This window comes from Coregonus clupeaformis, chromosome 12 (assembly GCF_020615455.1).
Source record: "Coregonus clupeaformis isolate EN_2021a chromosome 12, ASM2061545v1, whole genome shotgun sequence".
Classification (NCBI taxonomy): Eukaryota; Metazoa; Chordata; class Actinopteri; order Salmoniformes; family Salmonidae; genus Coregonus; species Coregonus clupeaformis.
The window spans coordinates 39,797,940-39,815,228 of record NC_059203.1 but is presented as its reverse complement, the minus strand read 5'-3'; the positions used below and the strand labels follow the sequence as shown (position 1 = coordinate 39,815,228).

Sequence of the window (17,289 nt, the reverse complement as noted above, 5' to 3'; positions counted from 1 at the left end):
ACAGTTAAAGTTAATTTAGATAATTTGTGATTTTCAATTTGGCCTTTACAATCATTGCCAACTTTATACTTGGGGAACTCACCAGTAGTGTTGTTGATGCCATAGCCATTTGCTTTTTATTAGGATTCGAAGTGTATTGGCAAAAACAAAAATGTATTTTAAGTGACATTTCTTGTATAAAATGATTACTGTATGTATGCTATGGACACTTCAGATTTGAGCAAGGGATACCAGAGTGGATAACACCACCATACTACCATTGGACACTGGGAAACACCATATGCAAAAAATACCCCAGAATGCACAGGGGCAAGGGTCCTTTGCACAGTGGCCCTTTATGCGTTTCACTGAATTGACTGCTCTTAAGTTGTGTTAATGATTTGTGATTCCAGTTCCCGTGTTTTAAATGGAAAATTTGCTTTGTGCTGTGTACACCTGATTTCTGGAGAAAAAAATGGAAACCACCATTGCACATGCGCCTAAAACACAAAGTGCAGCTTGCACTTCATAGATTTTGTTTCGGTATCAATAAATTTTGTCTTTCGTGGGAAAACAAATGTTTCTGCCTTGGAAGACAACTTTTGTGACCTTTTATGTTGTGTTGCGAAGGAATTGTCTTTTGCACTTAAAAAACACAAAGGCCCCGTCTGTTTGAAAAATGGGAACACCTTTTCAGACCAGAGAGGAAAGAAAGAAAATTGAGAGCAAGGCAAAGTGCTTCTCAGATCTTTGTGTTGACATCATTGCTCACCATTGTTGATCCCCTCCTTTTCAAAGAGTTGCTGATGTTCCGTTTGTTAATGCCTAAATTAGGCCCTCCCTTTTACCTGGCCACCATTTCTGTGCCTTTGCTGAGGTGTCCCTAGTGTCCCTTGGAAGAGGGGAGTGAGGGCCTATTCCTGTGTCATCTCTGGTCCTCATGGCCGTAGCCGGAGGTGCAGGAGCTATTCTCCAGTGAGCTGTTACGGAGGCTGGAGAGAGGCTCACCTCTCCTGGCTGCTGCTCTGATGGAGGGGCTGTTGTCATCACCTTGGGCACCCAGTTGCCCCGGGTGTTCCTCTGTACACCCCACCTCTGCTGTGTCGCTGGGGCCGTCGACACACAGCTGGGGTGCTTGTCCCATCAACTCAATTCTACTGACCACAACAACCCTGCAGAGCTAATAGAGTAATGCCTCAATGTCCGTTCCAGCCTAACAAGGATCCATGGTTTGCGCTCCCTGCCTTGAAGCCTGCAGGAAGAAGATTTTACTGTTTTAGGGCAAGTTTACGTTGGTACCTCACCCTGTGATGGAGTGACACGACTGAACCTCAGGTCTCGTCACCCAGTTTTTCCACAAACTATGTGCCACGCTCAGTGAAAGGAACCAACCACCCATTTGGTCTGTGCAGGGATCCATGATTTGATTTCATTTACTTGTAAAGTTTATTCTAAGTGAATATGAAATTTAAATGAAGAGACCGTCATTGTGCTACCTTCAGGGATCAAGAATCCATAGTAGGCCCTTCCCAGTTAATTCACCTCAGTGCCGGGATGCCAGGCCTGACCAGCATAGCTGCTGATTTGATATGTAAACTTTGTTAGGAAATGCAAATCCTGCCTTGCAAGAGACCCACTGTGTGCCACATCCTGGATGCCAACACAAGGCTTCTTAGAGGATTGAAACTCTGCCTGTCTGACATGAGTGGACACCTCCCACCCACAGACGCCTGTCCCTGCTCAGGTAAAGTTTGCTGCCGGCCTGAACAACATGCTTGGGTACGTATAAACAAAGAAAAGTCTGCTCCCTTTTTATGAACACCTGAATATCACTGGTTTTGTGCACTTGGATACATTCTATATGAGGCAAGCACATAAGCTGTTCATCAATGAATGATACCTGGTTGATAATTTTAATACCATATATATATATGTGTGTGTGTGTGTGTGTGTACACACAGTGCATTCGGTGCACAGACTTTTTCTACATTTTGTTACGTTACAGACTTATTCTAAAATGGATTGGGGAAAAAATCTATCTGCACACAATACCCCATAATGACAAAGCAAAAACAGGTTTCTAGAAATTAAAAACTGATATCACATTTACATAAGTATTCAGACCCTTTACTCAGTACTTTGTTGAAGCATCTTTGGCAGCGATTACAGCTTGAGTCTTCTTAGGTATGACTCTACAAGCTTGGCACACCTGTATTTGGGGAGTTTCTCCCATTCTTCCCTGCAGATCCTCTCAATCTCTGTCAGGTTGGATAGGGAGCGTCGCTGCACAGCTATTTTCAGGTCTCTCCAGAGATGTTCGATCGGGTTCAAGTCCGGGCTCTGGCTGGGCCACTCAAGGACATTCAGAGACTTGTCCCGAAGCCACTCCTGTGTTGTCTTGGCTGTGTGCTTAGGGTCGTTGTCCTGTTGGAAGGTGAACCTTCTCCCCAGTCTAAGGTCCTGAGCGCTCTACAGCAGGTTTTCATCAAGGATCTCTCTGTACTTTGATCCGTTCATCTTTCCCTCGACCCTGACTAGTCTCCCAGTCCCTGCCGCTGAAAAACATCCCCACAGCATGATGCTTCCACCACCATGCTTCACCGTAGGGATGGTGCCAGGTTTCCTCCTAACGTGACGCTTGGCATTCAGGCCAAAGATTTCAGCCTTGGTTTCATCAGACCAGAGAATCTTGTTTCTCATGGTCTGAGAGTCCTTTAGGTGCCTTTTAGCAAACTCCAAGCGGGCTGTCATGTGCCTTTTACTGAGGAGTGACTTCCGTCTGGCCACTCTACCATAAAGGCCTGATTGGTGGAGTGCTGTAGAGATGGTTGTCCTTCTGGAAGATTCTCCCATCTCCACAGAGGAAGAACTCTGGCTCTGTCAGATGACCATCGGGTTCTTGGTCACCTCCCTGACCAAGGCCCTTGTCCCCTGATTGCTCAGTTTGGCCGGGCGGCCAGCTCTAGGAAGAGTTTTGGTACCCTTCCCCAGATCTGTGCCTCGACACAATCCTGTCTCTGAGCTCTACTGACAATTCCTTCGACCTCATGGCTTGGTTTTTGCTCTGACATGCACTGTCAACTGTAGAACCTTTTTATAGACAGGTGTGTGCCTTTCCAAATCATGTCCAATCAATTGAATTTACCACAGGTGGACTCCAATCAAGTTGTAGAAACATCTCAAGGATGATCAATGGAAACAGGATGCACCTGAGCTCAATTTCGAGTCTCATAGCAATACTTATGTAAATACATTTTTGTATTTATTGTTTAAAATGTCTAAAAACCTGTTTTCGCTTTGTCATTATGGGGTATTGTGTGTAGATTGATGTTGTTTTTTCATCCATGTTAGAATAAGGCTGTAACGTAACAAAATGTGGAAAAACTGAAGGGAGTCTGAATGCACTGTATATATTGCACATAAACAGGTATAGGAATCTCCTTAAAGCTATGCCTCGGCACTTGCACATCTGAGCTTTCTTTGTTGCAGGTGCATGGTAACAAATGAATAACATGAGAGAAAAGAGAAACCTGCACGCTACTCTTGCTAGTATCACTGTTCTTGACGAAGGCCTTGAGGCTGATACGTCAAACTTAATAAAGAACATTGATACTAGCAAGAGCAGCATGCGGGTTTCTCTTTTCTCTCAAGCAATGCCTCGGTATAAAAGCACTGGTTACAATTCACAGCGTAGTATATTGCTCCATAATAATTTTGTTTCACTTTCTAAATGTCCATAGATCTGTTCTAAAATTCATCAACAGTGCACTGTCCCCCATAGTTTATTTATCCCTGCATACTGTTTTGTCACAGGCAAATTTAGATCAGAAATATTGCTTATCCGATAAAGTTAGAGACTGATTTTAAGTCCCTCTGATGTGAATGTTTCATACCGGTAAGTTTAATATTACGTTTTTCTCAGTCAAGCGTAACTGGGGAGGGATAGATAAATAGCTAAGATATCCTCCTCAAAGGCTATATTGTCTAAAAATTGTAAAAGATTCAGACAGTGGCTATTTAAAACCATTCATGAAGAACATCTGGTAGCGAACAAATGTTAATGAGTTAAAATTAGAACTCCATATTATCAGGGGAGACGGGATCCATCTTGTTGAATGTTTAATGATACTAATGGGTAGGGTAGAGTGTGTTCACTGCTTTTGAGTGGGGGAGAGACGAGCTCTTGAAAACATTGATTTTCAGCCTTTTATGTCTGCAGCATGAGCATATAATTCAGTTTAACAGAACTCTGGCGGAAATACCAGATAACAGGTGCCTGAAGTCCTGGTAGGGTTTCTGATATGCTGCTTGTATAACTGCATAAAATGGCAGGGACACATAATAATTTCCATGCTGCATTTGATAGATTTGACACAGATAAAAGAACAGCAGCGGACTCAGGTTCCCCCTTTCTGAAAATGAAATGTTGAGCAGAGAGTAGCAGAAAGGATAGACCTATTAATATGCCATGAGTATTGATCATCAGTAGGCATGTTATGTTGTCAGATCATGTAGGGCCCTTCACTGATGATATTGAATGGGTTTTGATTCATTACTTATTTCACAGTAGGTCATGTTGACTTTGCACTATGAAGAGGTAAGTAGTGACTCTTTCATAGCCATCACTAGTCCCAGGTGGCTTTGTGAGCAGTACGTGCTGTCGTTTCACCATTCACAAAAAGATTCTAGAAGGTTCTGACTAAATCAACTTTTTTCTACTAGATTATAACGCTTAGTTTATTTTATTTGATACTGAAAGCTTTGGTTAATCTCGTTGTTTTTTTTAACCCAGATTTTACCAGGTAAATTGACTGAGAACACGTTCTCATTTACAGCAACGACCTGGGGAATAGTTACAGGAGGATGAATGAGCCTTATGATATGTGATGGTTGTTAAAATTGTCTCCAGTACTTTTTCAGGGGATCTGATGTTTGTATGAAATGTGAATTTTTACTGTGCTGCAGTCTTTGTTTAAGGATGTCGCCCGGTCTCGTCAGTCGTCAGCTCATCGATTAATCCTCCAGGAAGCATTTTGCAGCAGGTTGTACTACATCATGCACTAGTAAATACACATTAACACCCCATACTACTGTATTATGACCTCCCTTTGTGTTCCTCATGAAAGGAGTGAACAGGGATTATTCACATGTTTGAGTGTCACAGGACCTTGGGAAAGAGCAACACTTCATGCTGGAAAAGGAGGAAAGAAGGATAGGCTTGCACCATTGAAAAAGTGGAAGAGTCAAACAACCTGAAAACAACTGTACAACTACAAGGTGCAGAGTTTTACCTGAACATGTTTTATGTCATTAACAAACATCTGGTTGATGCAGTATTAAACAAGGAATTCATCTGACAAGGGATAGACACCTTGGTGAGTACATTTTCTAATGCTGTCAGTGGTTACCATTTTTTGATCTTATTGCATTTAACCAGAGTCATTATTTACTATGTGAACTAATTGTAATTTGTACATACCATTTTATATTTCAGTCATAACAATTGCTATGTTTATTTTTTAATAAAGAGTATCTTATTTTAAACATGTCTCTAGTTTTTTAGTGTGTTCTCTTTTATTACTTTGTAGTCTATTTGCAGATGAAGTTGAATGATCTAAAGTTATTAGTTTTGCAGGGTTCAAACCAGTGATTTAGATACACTTAGATGACTGACAGGGGGCGCTGTTTACAAGTCACCGCACATCCATCTTGGCGCTCCCCTACCATTGTTAAAATATATTTTGGAAGCTATAGAAATGCTTTTATTATTAATGTCTACATGTTTCTTCTGAGGAGTGTCAATATGGCCGACCAGTGGCTTCAAAGCCTTTCATTGACCAATACATAGCATCAGCAATCCAGGGTTTATATACATCATTGGTCCAAACCTGATGGCATTAATTACAATTTGACCAAATGATAAGATTCAGTCAACCAGCATTAAGTTATGTTGTCAGACTTTGTCCTCTAGAGGGCAGAGTTGCTTAAAGGAGTTGGATGATAACTTGTGTCATTTAGATCTTTGCAGAGGCATATGAAATATCAGACATTATGTTATTACTGACGTTATCTTACATGAAAACACTAATCAAAGGTTATGTAATCAAATTGGTGTAGTGCAAACCATTTGAAAAAATCCCATCAGGCTGAGGTATGTGGAAAGCACTTTCAGACCTTTATTTGCAGTCATTAGTCACTATCTATATTCCTTCTCTCAAAAGGCCATTAATCTGGGTCTTTGAAGCCACTAATCTAAAAGTTAACCAATGGTACAGACTAGGGCTGTTACGGTGACCATATTACCACCACACCGCGGGTCACGAGTCATGACGGCAGTCAAGTTCCACGTGACCGTTTACTCATGGTAATTAGGCTTTTCTAAGCTCTGATTCTGCTGATGGTCATTAGTAGCATACCAAACTTGCTAACTGCCTGGTACTCTGCACACTATTGTCCCACTAATCACGCTGACATCAATTAAAATGTAATCGAAAATCTAATCAAACACTTCATGAGAGCCCATGAGCTCATGTTGTGCAACATTTCTATAAGGCTATGCAATTGCCTGACAAAACAGAGTGATGGCCTCGATTAAAAAGAGGAGGATCCCATCAGTAGGCTGTTCTGTTCTTCTGAAATAGACTACATTTTCTTCATATCATGTTTCTTTAGACCTGTCTAAATAAATAATGGATTTATTGTGATGGTGTAGGCTATATTACATGGATTTATTACACTTTTTAAAAATGTAGATGTTCCAAAGGTCTGCATTAGTGGCTTGTAGGCTATGCCTGGAAGCCAGGAGATGCTAAATGTGTTTATGTTAATTACCGGTCAATTACCATGAGACCGGCTGTTATTTGTTTGACAATCACCTGCTGACTAAATGTAATGACCACCACAGCCCTAGTACAGACTCCAATACGTTACATGCTATTATTCTAAAAAGTCAACATAATTATCCCCATAGCTTTTACAGAAATCTTTGTGGGAAAGGCTGAGTCAGATAAACTGGTACAGTACGTCATATGTGGCTTGTTATTAACCTGTAACAAGACCTAGGCTACATGTATACACACTAAGAACTGATATGCCTCTGGCATAAAGCATTGAAGTGCGCACTCACTGCTCCTACCTTTGTTTGCCCTGTCTAAAGGCAGGATCATAAATCAATACTTATTCTATAGCAAAAAGATACTATTGAAATGATATAATTGATACTATTTTTAAACCCTTTTTATTTCAAATTGTTTAATGATTTGAGGAATGGATACAAGATCATTTTCCATTCAATCTCGAGGACAAACACTGATGAAATGTTTTCTTATCGAATGATTGATAATGAACAATAAATATAAAATGATTGTAAATTTTGTTTTTGTTTGAAAGGTTTCGGGTGAACTTGGCTCAATTCTTTTTTGTTCCCCTTATCTGATTTATTTACCTATTTAACTCTATTCTTATAGCCATTAAGTGGTTTCTTATCACTTCATTGTACAGTAAATGGCAGAAGTATATGAGAGGTACATTCTGGGAATAATGAACACTGTCCAAACACACTACAGTGTATAAAAAGGCCAGGGTATAGCCAGTCCAGTGTACTGTACTCTCAGGTAACTGATCAGACAAGATGAAGTTGGCTGTTGTGCTGTTTGCCTTAGTGACCCTTTCTGAGTGCCTTCTCAAGTAAGTACTATCATTTATTTAAAAAATATGTAATGTGTTTCATTTCTTGCACCTTATATCATCGTAGATTTCTGTAGGGTATTGTGTTGCTGAGAGAATCATGCTGAAACTAAAGTGAAAGGAAATCAGTTTTCTAACTGCAGCATCAGACAGTTTTGAGGCTCTGTTCCTCTCTGAGTCACAGAGATTGCAGTAGTGTTATATTATCTGATACTAAACTAGAGATGTCCACTCTGTGGCCCAGAATTCCTCTGATAAAGGGGAAGTCAGCCAGGCAGACTCTGGAGGAGAAGGGTCTGTATGAAGAGTACAAGAGGAAGTATCGCTACAACCCCAGAGCCAAGTTTAACACCAGGGCGGGAGATGCCATGGTGCCCATGATCTACAATCCAGAGGTGTGCACCTAGCTATAGCCAAGTCAATCTTCATTGGTGACTGCTTAGGCTTTCTCGAGTGTCTGGCTGAAACATTCCTCATATCATCACATCAGCTCATTAACCTCTCTGTCTCACACAGTCAACATACTATGGAGTCATCGCCATCGGTACTCCCCCTCAGTCGTTCAATGTTCTCTTTGACACAGGCTCTGCCGACCTGTGGGTGCCATCTCTCCATTGCAGCAGCACCCAGGCCTGCAGTGAGTATGGACACACAGTGATGACAGTGATACTAAGATACACAACCGTGAAACAATTAAATAATAACTAGTTGTGGAACTGTATCCTCTAAATAAGACGTGTTATTCTTTGATTCTTTGTTAAATTTTTTCCTTTAAATCATGTCTACTCCTTCTCTCTCTCTCACCCTCACCAGGAAACCATGCCAGGTTCAACACTACAGCATCCTCCACGTTCCAGCCCAGCTCAGAGACTTTCTCCATCCAATATGTCACTGGTTACATGACAGGGGATGTGGGATACGACACCGTAATAGTGAGAATATCTATTTACTTTCCCCCACATCGGTGATGTAACACTATATGTACTCTCAGTATGATACTCACATTTCTGTACTAAATGAAATATTGTCACTACCTTTTAAAAACCATGTTTAACTTTATTTCCCAAACACAATTCAACACAATCACAATTGTTTTTTTGTCTTTTAATCATTTAAAGCATATTTTAACACTGGCTTAACACCTAACAAACACTTTGTACTTTTAAAACACTTTTAACATAGGCCAGGCCCTGTTGTTACCTCATGTCCCAGCGATAATGCCTTGCATTAGGCCTTGGAAGCAAACACTTCAATTTGCTCAACTTGCCATTGGCTCAACTTACCCCATGGTCATTGGCTCAACTTACCCCAAGGCAAACATTTAGACTATATTAGTCCACACAGCTACACTTTCATGCTAGGTTTAGGACCTCACATTGAAGCTTATAGAGACCCAAACTGATGTATAGAACAATCATAAAATTATCTACTTTGGTTTAGTTACAAGCATCATGAAACCTCTAACACAATAAATTAATTTGACTTGGTGAAAATCTGTTTTTTGGACCTAACTTGAAATGATGACCTCATTGGTCAAATTAATAATTTTGTGTATGGTTTCCTAGAAACTGTCACGGTTTCGGCCGAGGCTGCTCCTCTTCCTTGTTCGGGCAGGCTTCGGCGGTCGTCGTCTCCGGAGTACTAGCTGCCACCGTTCTATGTTTCATGTTCATTTGGTTTTGTCTGTTCATAACACCTGTCCCTTATTTGTGTCTTAATTGTTTCCCTATTTAGTTTCGTGTGTGTGGGTCAGGTGTTATGCGTGATTGTTTGTTGTCAGACTGCCTCTGATGGTTTATTTCTCTCGTTGTTGGCGTGTCCCGAGAGTTCGCACTGCGTGCGCTTTTCCTGTGTATTTTCGCACTGTGTTTTGTGCGTAATTGTTTGCGCCACCCGGTTGGGTAGGCGACTATTTTGTTCACGTGTTGAACAGTACTATAAAAGACGGTTGTAGTCATCCTGGTTCCTGCGCTTGATTCCTTCCACTCATCTACACACACGACTCTGACAGAATCACGCATCATATTCATGGAATCAGCAGGAGCGACCGAGCCGACAGCCGAGATGGCTGAACGTCTTCGTGGCCAGGAGGACCGCATCAACCAGGTCTGTCATGCCCTGGAGGGGGTGATGAATACTCTGCACCGATGGGAGACCAGCGGGGTTCCCACACCTCCACGAACCGAACCAGCCCCATCGGTCAGCCCTCCTGTCTCATCTCCGGAACCTAGTGGGATTCGGCTCTCGCTCCCGAGGGCGTACGACGGCTCCACTGCCGGGTGTCAAGGGTTCCTGCTGCAGGTGGAGCTCTACCTCGCCACCGTACACCCGGCGCCCTCGGGACACGAGAGCGTCTCAGCCCTCATCTCCTGTCTCACCGGCAAGGCGTTGGAGTGGGCCAACGCCGAGTGGAGGAGAATGGACGCCGCTACCACGAACTATGCGGAGTTCTCCCGCCGCTTCCGTGCTGTGTTCGACCATCCACCAGAAGGGAAGGCGGCGGGGGAGCGTCTATTCTACCTCCGACAGGGGATGAGGAGCGCCCAGGACTTTGCCTTGGAGTTTCGGACCCTAGCGGCTGATGCAGGGTGGAATGAGCGGGCCCATATCGACCATTTCCGCTGCAGCCTCCGGGAGGACGTCCAGCGAGAGTTGGCGTGCAGGGACACTTCGTTGACTTTCGACCAGCTTGTCGACATGGCCATCCGGCTGGATACCCTGCTCGCCACCCGTGGACGTTCCGGGAGGGGGTTGCCCATTCCACTCTCCAGCACCTCCGAGCCGAGCCCTATGGAGCTCGGAGGTGCTGGCGCTAGGGAACGGAGGAGGAGGAGCCCGAGGGGACCCGGCCCTTGCACCAACTGTGGTCGTGGAGGGCACACCGCGGCTAGGTGTTGGGGCGGGTCCTCCAGTGAGGGAGAAGGCAGGTCACGCATTGGGGGTCCACCCAGGTGAGTAGGCGCCCTGCTTACCCAGAGCTTTCTGTCGTGCACCTAACCTTGCCTGTTTGTTTCCCACAGGTTGCACCTCGTTCCCAGCATAAGGCGCTGGTAGATTCAGGCGCAGCTGGGAATTTTGTAGATCGCCAGTTCTGTATAGAGTTAGGGATTCCCCTCCTTCCAGTGGATAAGCCTTTCCCCGTCCATGCCCTAGATAGCCGTCCGTTAGGGTCTGGGTTGATTAGGGGAGGTCACAGCACCCCTTCAGATGATGGCGCAGGAGGGTCATGAGGAGAGAATTCAGCTCTATCTGATTGACTCTCCTGCGTATCCGGTAGTGCTGGGTCTTCCCTGGTTGATGACTCATGACCCTATTATTAGGTGGCGAGAGAAAGCTCTTAAAGGGTGGTCTGCTCAATGTGAGGGGCGGTGTCTGGGTGTTTCCATAGGGGCGACCTCGGTGGAGAGTCCGAATCTAATGCCAGCACTGCAGATTCCCCCGAGTATGAGGATTTGGCACTGGCGTTCAGTAAGACTCGGGCGGCGCAGCTGCCGCCTCATAGGCGGGGGATTGTGCGATAGATCTCCAGTCAGGAGCAGCTCTCCCGCGGAGCCATGTGTATCCCTTGTCTCAAGAGGAGAGAAAGGCTATGGAGACGTACATCTCTGAGTCTCTTAGACAGGGATACATACGGGCCTCCGTTTCACCCGCTTCCTCAAGTTTCTTTTTGTAAAGAAAAAGGATGGAGGTCTGCGCCCGTGTATTGATTACCGCGGTCTCAATCAGATCACAGTGAAGTACAGCTATCCACTTCCTCTGATTGCGACTATGACGGAGTCACTGCACGGTGCGCGGTTCTTTACAAAATTGGATCTTAGGAGCGCATATAACTTGGTGCGCATTCGAGAGGGCGATGAATGGAAGACAGCGTTTAGCACGACTTCCGGACACTACGAGTATCTAGTCATGCCATATGGGTTGATGAATGCTCCCTCAGTCTTCCAATCCTTCGTCGATGAGATTTTCCGGGACATGCAGGGACAGGGAGTAGTGGTGTACATCGACGACATTCTGGTGTATAGTCCTACCCGTGCTGAGCATGTAGCCCTGGTGCGCCGAGTATTGAGGCGGCTGTTGGAGCATGACCTATATGTCAAGGCAGAGAAATGTCTGTTTTTCCAGAAGTCGGTCTCCTTTCTGGGTTACCAGTTGTCTGCGTCAGGGGGTGAAGATGGAGGTAGACCGGGTGTCAGCTGTGCGTAATTGGCAGACCCCAACCACTGTGAAGGAGGTGCAACGGTTCTTGGGTTTTGCGAATTATTACCGGAGGTTTATCCGGGGTTTTGGACAGGTGGCAGCTCCCATAACGTCTCTGTTAAAGGGGGGTCCGGTGCGCTTGCGGTGGTCAGCTGAGGCGGACAGGGCATTTGGGAGACTGAAGGACCTGTTTACCTCGGCGCCGGTGTTGGCGCATCCGGATCCCTCTTTACCGTTCCAAGTAGAGGTGGACGCGTCAGAGGCCGGGATAGGGGCCGTTCTTTCCCAGCGTTCTGGCACTCCACCTAAACTCCGTCCCTGTGCGTTTTACAGTAAGAAGCTCAGTCCGGCGGAGCAGAATTATGACGTAGGAGACAGGGAGCTGTTAGCCGTGGTCCAGGCCCTAAAGGTGTGGCGGCATTGGCTCGAGGGGGCTCAACACCCTTTCCTCATTCTAACTGACCATCGTAACCTGGAGTACATCCGGGCAGCTAGGAGACTGAATCCTCGCCAGGCTCGCTGGACTATGTTTCTAGCCCGGTTTGTGTTTAAAATCACATACATCCCTGGGTCCCAGAACGGGAAGGCAGATGCTCTGTCTCGCGGTATGACGCAGAGGAGAGGTCAGTTGAGTCCACGCCCATACTACCGGAGTCTTGTCTGGTTGCTCCGGTGGTGTGGGAGGTTGATGGTGAGATCGAGCGGGCGTTACGCACCGACCCGAGTCCTCCACAGTGTCCTGTGGGTCGGACGTACGTTCCGCTCGAGGTACGCGATCGCCTCATTTGTTGGGCTCATACGTCCCCCTCCTCTGGCCATCCGGGTATCGGCCGGACAGTGCACTGCCTTAGCACGAAGTACTGGTGGCCAACGTTAGCTAGGGATGTGAGGATTTATGTCTCCTCCTGTTCGGTGTGTGCCCAGTGTAAGGCGCCCAGACATTTGCCCAGGGGTAAGTTACAACCCCTGCCTATTCCACAACGACCCTGGTCCCACCTCTCGGTGGATTTTGTTACCGACCTTCCCCCCTCACAGGGGAATACTACCATCCTGGTCGTTGTGGATCGGTTCTCTAAGGCCTGTCATCTCCTTCCCATGCCGGGTCTACCCACTGCCCTACAGACCGCAGAGGCTCTGTTCACCCATGTCTTCCGGCATTACGGGGTACCCGAGGATATAGTGTCTGACCGAGGCCCCCAGTTCACCTCTAGAGTGTGGAGAGCATTTATGGAACGGTTGGGGGTTTCGGTAAGCCTTACCTCGGGTTACCACCCGGAGAGTAATGGGCAGGTTGAACGTGTCAACCAGGATGTGGGTAGGTTTCTGAGGTCATACTGTCAGGGCCGGCCGGAGGAGTGGGCGAGATATGTGCCCTGGGCCGAGATGGCACAGAACTCTCTTCGCCACTCCTCCACCCAACTAACCCCTTTTCAGTGTGTATTAGGGTACCAGCCGGTTCTGGCACCATGGCATGAGAGCCAGATCGAGGCCCCCCGCTGTGGATGAGTGGGTGCGGCGCTCGGAGGAGACGTGGGACGCTGCACACGTCCATCTGCAGCGTGCCATACGTCGACAGAAGACGAGCGCCGACCTACACCGCAGTGAGGGGCCAGTATACGCACCTGGAGATCGAGTCTGGCTCTCAACCAGAAACCTGCCCCTCCGCCTGCCCTGCCGGAAGCTGGGTCGGCGGTTTGTGGGGCCATTTAAAGTCCTGAGGAGATTGAACGAGGTGAGTTATAGGTTAGAACTACCTGTTGATTACAAAAATATTAACCCCTCGTTCCATGTGTCTCTCCTCAGGCCGGTGGTAGCTGGTCCACTCCAGGACTTTGAGATTGAGGAGACTCCTCCGCCCCGTTGGACATCGAGGGGGCTCCGGCGTACACCGTGAGGTCCATCCTGGATTCTAGACGCCGGATGGGGGTCTTCAATATCTCGTGGAGTGGGAGGGGTACGGTCCGGAGGAGCGGTGCTGGGTGCCAAGGAGGGACGTATTGGACCAGTCCCTACTGACCGATTTCCATCGGGGTCATCCTGCGCGCCCTGCTCCGCGTCGTCCGGGTCGTCCCCGAGCTCCGGGTCGGCGCACGGCTGGAGCCGCGCGTCAAGGGGGGGGTACTGTCACGGTTTCGGCCGAGGCTGCTCCTCTTCCTTGTTCGGGCAGGCTTCGGCGGTCGTCGTCTCCGGAGTACTAGCTGCCACCGTTCTATGTTTCATGTTCATTTGGTTTTGTCTGTTCATAACACCTGTCCCTTATTTGTGTCTTAATTGTTTCCCTATTTAGTTTCGTGTGTGTGGGTCAGGTGTTATGCGTGATTGTTTGTTGTCAGACTGCCTCTGATGGTTTATTTATCTCGTTGTTGGCGCGTCCCGAGAGTTCGCACTGCGTGCGCTTTTCCTGTGTATTTTCGCACTGTGTTTTGTGCGTAATTGTTTGCGCCACCCGGTTGGGTAGGCGACTATTTTGTTCACGTGTTGAACAGTACTATAAAAGACGGTTGTAGTCATCCTGGTTCCTGCGCTTGATTCCTTCCACTCATCTACACACACGACTCTGACAGAAACAAGGGTGGCTCAACTTACCCCTTCGGCTCAACTTACCCCACTCTCCCCTACAACTTCTCATTCTTAAAGGTCCAATGCAGCCATTTTCATCTCAATATGAAATCATTTCTGAGTAACAATTAAGTCTTCTTAACAAAGAGCAATTTCTCAAGCAAGAATTTTGCTAGGACTTTCTGATATTGGTCTGAGTAGTGAGGGGAAAACTGAAAACTAGCTGTTATTTGGGACACTTTCTTATTGGTCTATTAACTAATTCACCACCTGGTGTTGTCACCAGGCAGGCCAAAACTCCATCCCAACAAAACAGGCTGACATTTTTGGCGGTCTTTTCAAACTCTTACACTAAAAGGGCATTATTATTCCAACCTCATAGTGTGGAAGTATACACTGAGTGTATAAAACATTAAGAACACCTTCCTAATATTGAGTTGCCTCAATTCATCGGCGCATGGACTCTACAAGGTGTCGATAGCATTCCACAGGGATGCTGGCCCATGTTGATTCCAATGCTTTCCACAGTTGTGTCAAGTTGGCTAGATGTCCTTTGGGTGGTGAACCATTCTTGATACACACAGAAAACTGTTGAGCATGAGAAACCCAGCAGCGTTGCAGTTCTTGCCACAAACCGGTGCGCCTGGCACCTACTACCATACCCCATTCAAAGGCACTTAAATCTTTTGTCTTGCCCATTAACCCTCTGAATGGCACACATACACAATCCATGTCTCAATATTGTCTCAATGCTTAAAAATCATTATTTAACCTGTCTCCTCCCTTCATGTACACTGATTGAAGTGGATTTAACAAGTGACATCAATAAGGGATCATAGCCTTCATCTGGTCAGTCTATGTCATGGAAAGAGCAGGTATTCTTAATGTTTTGTACACTCAGTGTATATAAAACACAGGAAAATCGCATTTTTGACTGCATTAGGCCTTTGAAATGTGTCACCACCAGCATTTTGAGTGGATGTGTGTGTGTGACTGGTTTTCCCCTCAGATCGGTGACTTGTATGTGACACATCAGATCTTTGGCCTGAGTCTGGTGGAGGATGCTTACCTGCTTACATTACCATGGGATGGGATTTTGGGCCTGGCCTTCCCCAACCAGCAGTCAATTAACGGAGGTACTCCTGTATTTGACAACATTTGGAAACAGGGCAAGATCCCTCAAGACCTGTTCTCCATCTATCTGACCAGGTGAGATTTCACTGGAGGAATAAGTGGACAGGGTTGGCGGGCGGGCGGGCGGGAGGGCGGGGGGTGGTTGATCTGCTGATGTTTACTAAGTCCCTCTATGTGATGAACATGGACATTCTTCTTCCCAGCTCTATAGATGGCAGTATGTTAATCCTGGGAGGAACTGACCCATCCTACTTCACAGGAAGCATCCAATGGATTCCCATCTCTCAACCTACTGGCTTCTGGCAGATCAAAGTAGACAGGTAATATTATGGATGGCTAGTGTTTGTGAGTTTATGTGTAACAGAATTGAAGATGATAATTGTCCCACACAAGACACCAGCCAAGTTCAAACTCATTAAGGATGATCAGTTACTGGTGTTATGCCTCCTTTTGTTGTTGATGACTCTACAGAATAGTGATGCTCTGCTGAATGTGCTCTGCCTGTTGCAGTATTACTATCAATGGGAATACTGTGGCGTGTGTAGCTGGCTGCCAAGCTGTAGTAGACTCTGGCACCACTGAGATCCTCGGGCCTACCAGGGACGTCAATAACATCAATGGCTGGGTGGGAGCCTACAGCGAACAGGTGTGTTTCACTGGATCTCAATCTTATGAACACAGTTTTGTAATGGATATTTATGTTTTTCATATTTCTAATAACTGAGGGGGAAATGATTTATGTTACTAATGTAAGTGGCTCAGTAAATTCTTTAGGATTAAATAAAAAATAAACAAAATTCCTCACTTCTTTACAGGGTATCGTGAGTTGCAGTAATATAAAGCGCATGCCTGAGATTATCTTCAACATCAATGGATTCGGCTTTACTCTCCCAGCATCAGCCTATGTTTTCCCTGTAAGTCTCTCTAAAATGTAGTCTAATGTTCCATTTGAGCATGTATTTGAGTACAAAATCATAGTATTTTAGTGATATTTAAAGAATCATGCCAATTAAAATAACCACAGTGCCAATGCTATTATGGAAATGTTATCATTGTTGCGATGTAAGGGAATCAACACTGTTAGGATCAGAGATAAACGTTTCCACCTGTAAGTCATACTCCCCCTCTTCTCCCTCCAGTATGGCTCCAGCTGTAGTACTGGTTTTGGCACCTGGGACAATGATCAGTGGATTCTGGGTGAGGTGTTCATGAGGCAGTTCTACACTGTCTTCAACAGAGAGCAGAACTGGGTGGGCTTGGCCCAGGCTAAATGAGTCCAGAGTCAGATTGACACTGACAAACCCACTGGTGCCCCAACACTGACACCATGCGTGTCTGCATCTCAGACTGAGAGAGATTCACCAGCCCAACCATCTTTACTCCAGTTCTGTTTACATCTGAAGTGAACATCAGACAGGGGTAATGGAAAATGAACAAGCTCCACTACTATACAATTGTTCCAATTATGCAAATAAAACAAAGTTAACCTGTATCCGATGTATGATTGATTAAGTCTATTATGTTGTTTTCCAAATGTGTTGTCTGTTTGACCCTTCAAATGGATTATCATTCAGATTAACCAGATTGATTATGGGCCCATCCTCCATATAAAACTTGAGCGTTCTCCTCTGGTGTCAGACTGTATGTTCAGCGCAATCATTCACAATGCTGCCCACTAGATGGCATAAAAACTCATAGAGACTCACATAAACACTATATATTTTCGCTATTCAT

At 45.7% G+C, this 17,289-nt stretch overlaps 1 protein-coding gene across 1 annotated transcript; it reads left to right on the top strand.

The window, feature by feature from the left end:
- Nucleotides 1-7,790: 7,790 nt before the first annotated feature.
- On the top strand, nucleotides 7,791-17,052 carry LOC121578536 (pepsin A-like). The gene is made up of 8 exons (XM_041892903.2): nucleotides 7,791-8,060; nucleotides 8,182-8,302; nucleotides 8,479-8,597; nucleotides 15,431-15,630; nucleotides 15,759-15,875; nucleotides 16,066-16,201; nucleotides 16,371-16,469; nucleotides 16,695-17,052. Exons 1-8 carry the CDS (start codon nucleotides 7,890-7,892, stop codon nucleotides 16,827-16,829), a joined length of 1,098 nt encoding a protein of 365 aa, XP_041748837.1. The 5' UTR covers nucleotides 7,791-7,889; the 3' UTR covers nucleotides 16,830-17,052.
- The last annotated feature ends 237 nt before the right edge of the window (nucleotides 17,053-17,289 follow it).

Coding starts and splice junctions, on each gene's coding strand:
- LOC121578536 (XM_041892903.2), top strand. CDS start 7,890: ATGTCCACTCTGTGGCCCAGAATTCCTCTGATAAAGGGGAAGTCAGCC. Junction 8,598..15,430: donor TGGGATACGACACCGTAATA/GTGAGAATATCT, acceptor TTTTCCCCTCAG/ATCGGTGACTTGTATGTGAC. Junction 15,631..15,758: donor TTCTCCATCTATCTGACCAG/GTGAGATTTCAC, acceptor TCTTCTTCCCAG/CTCTATAGATGGCAGTATGT.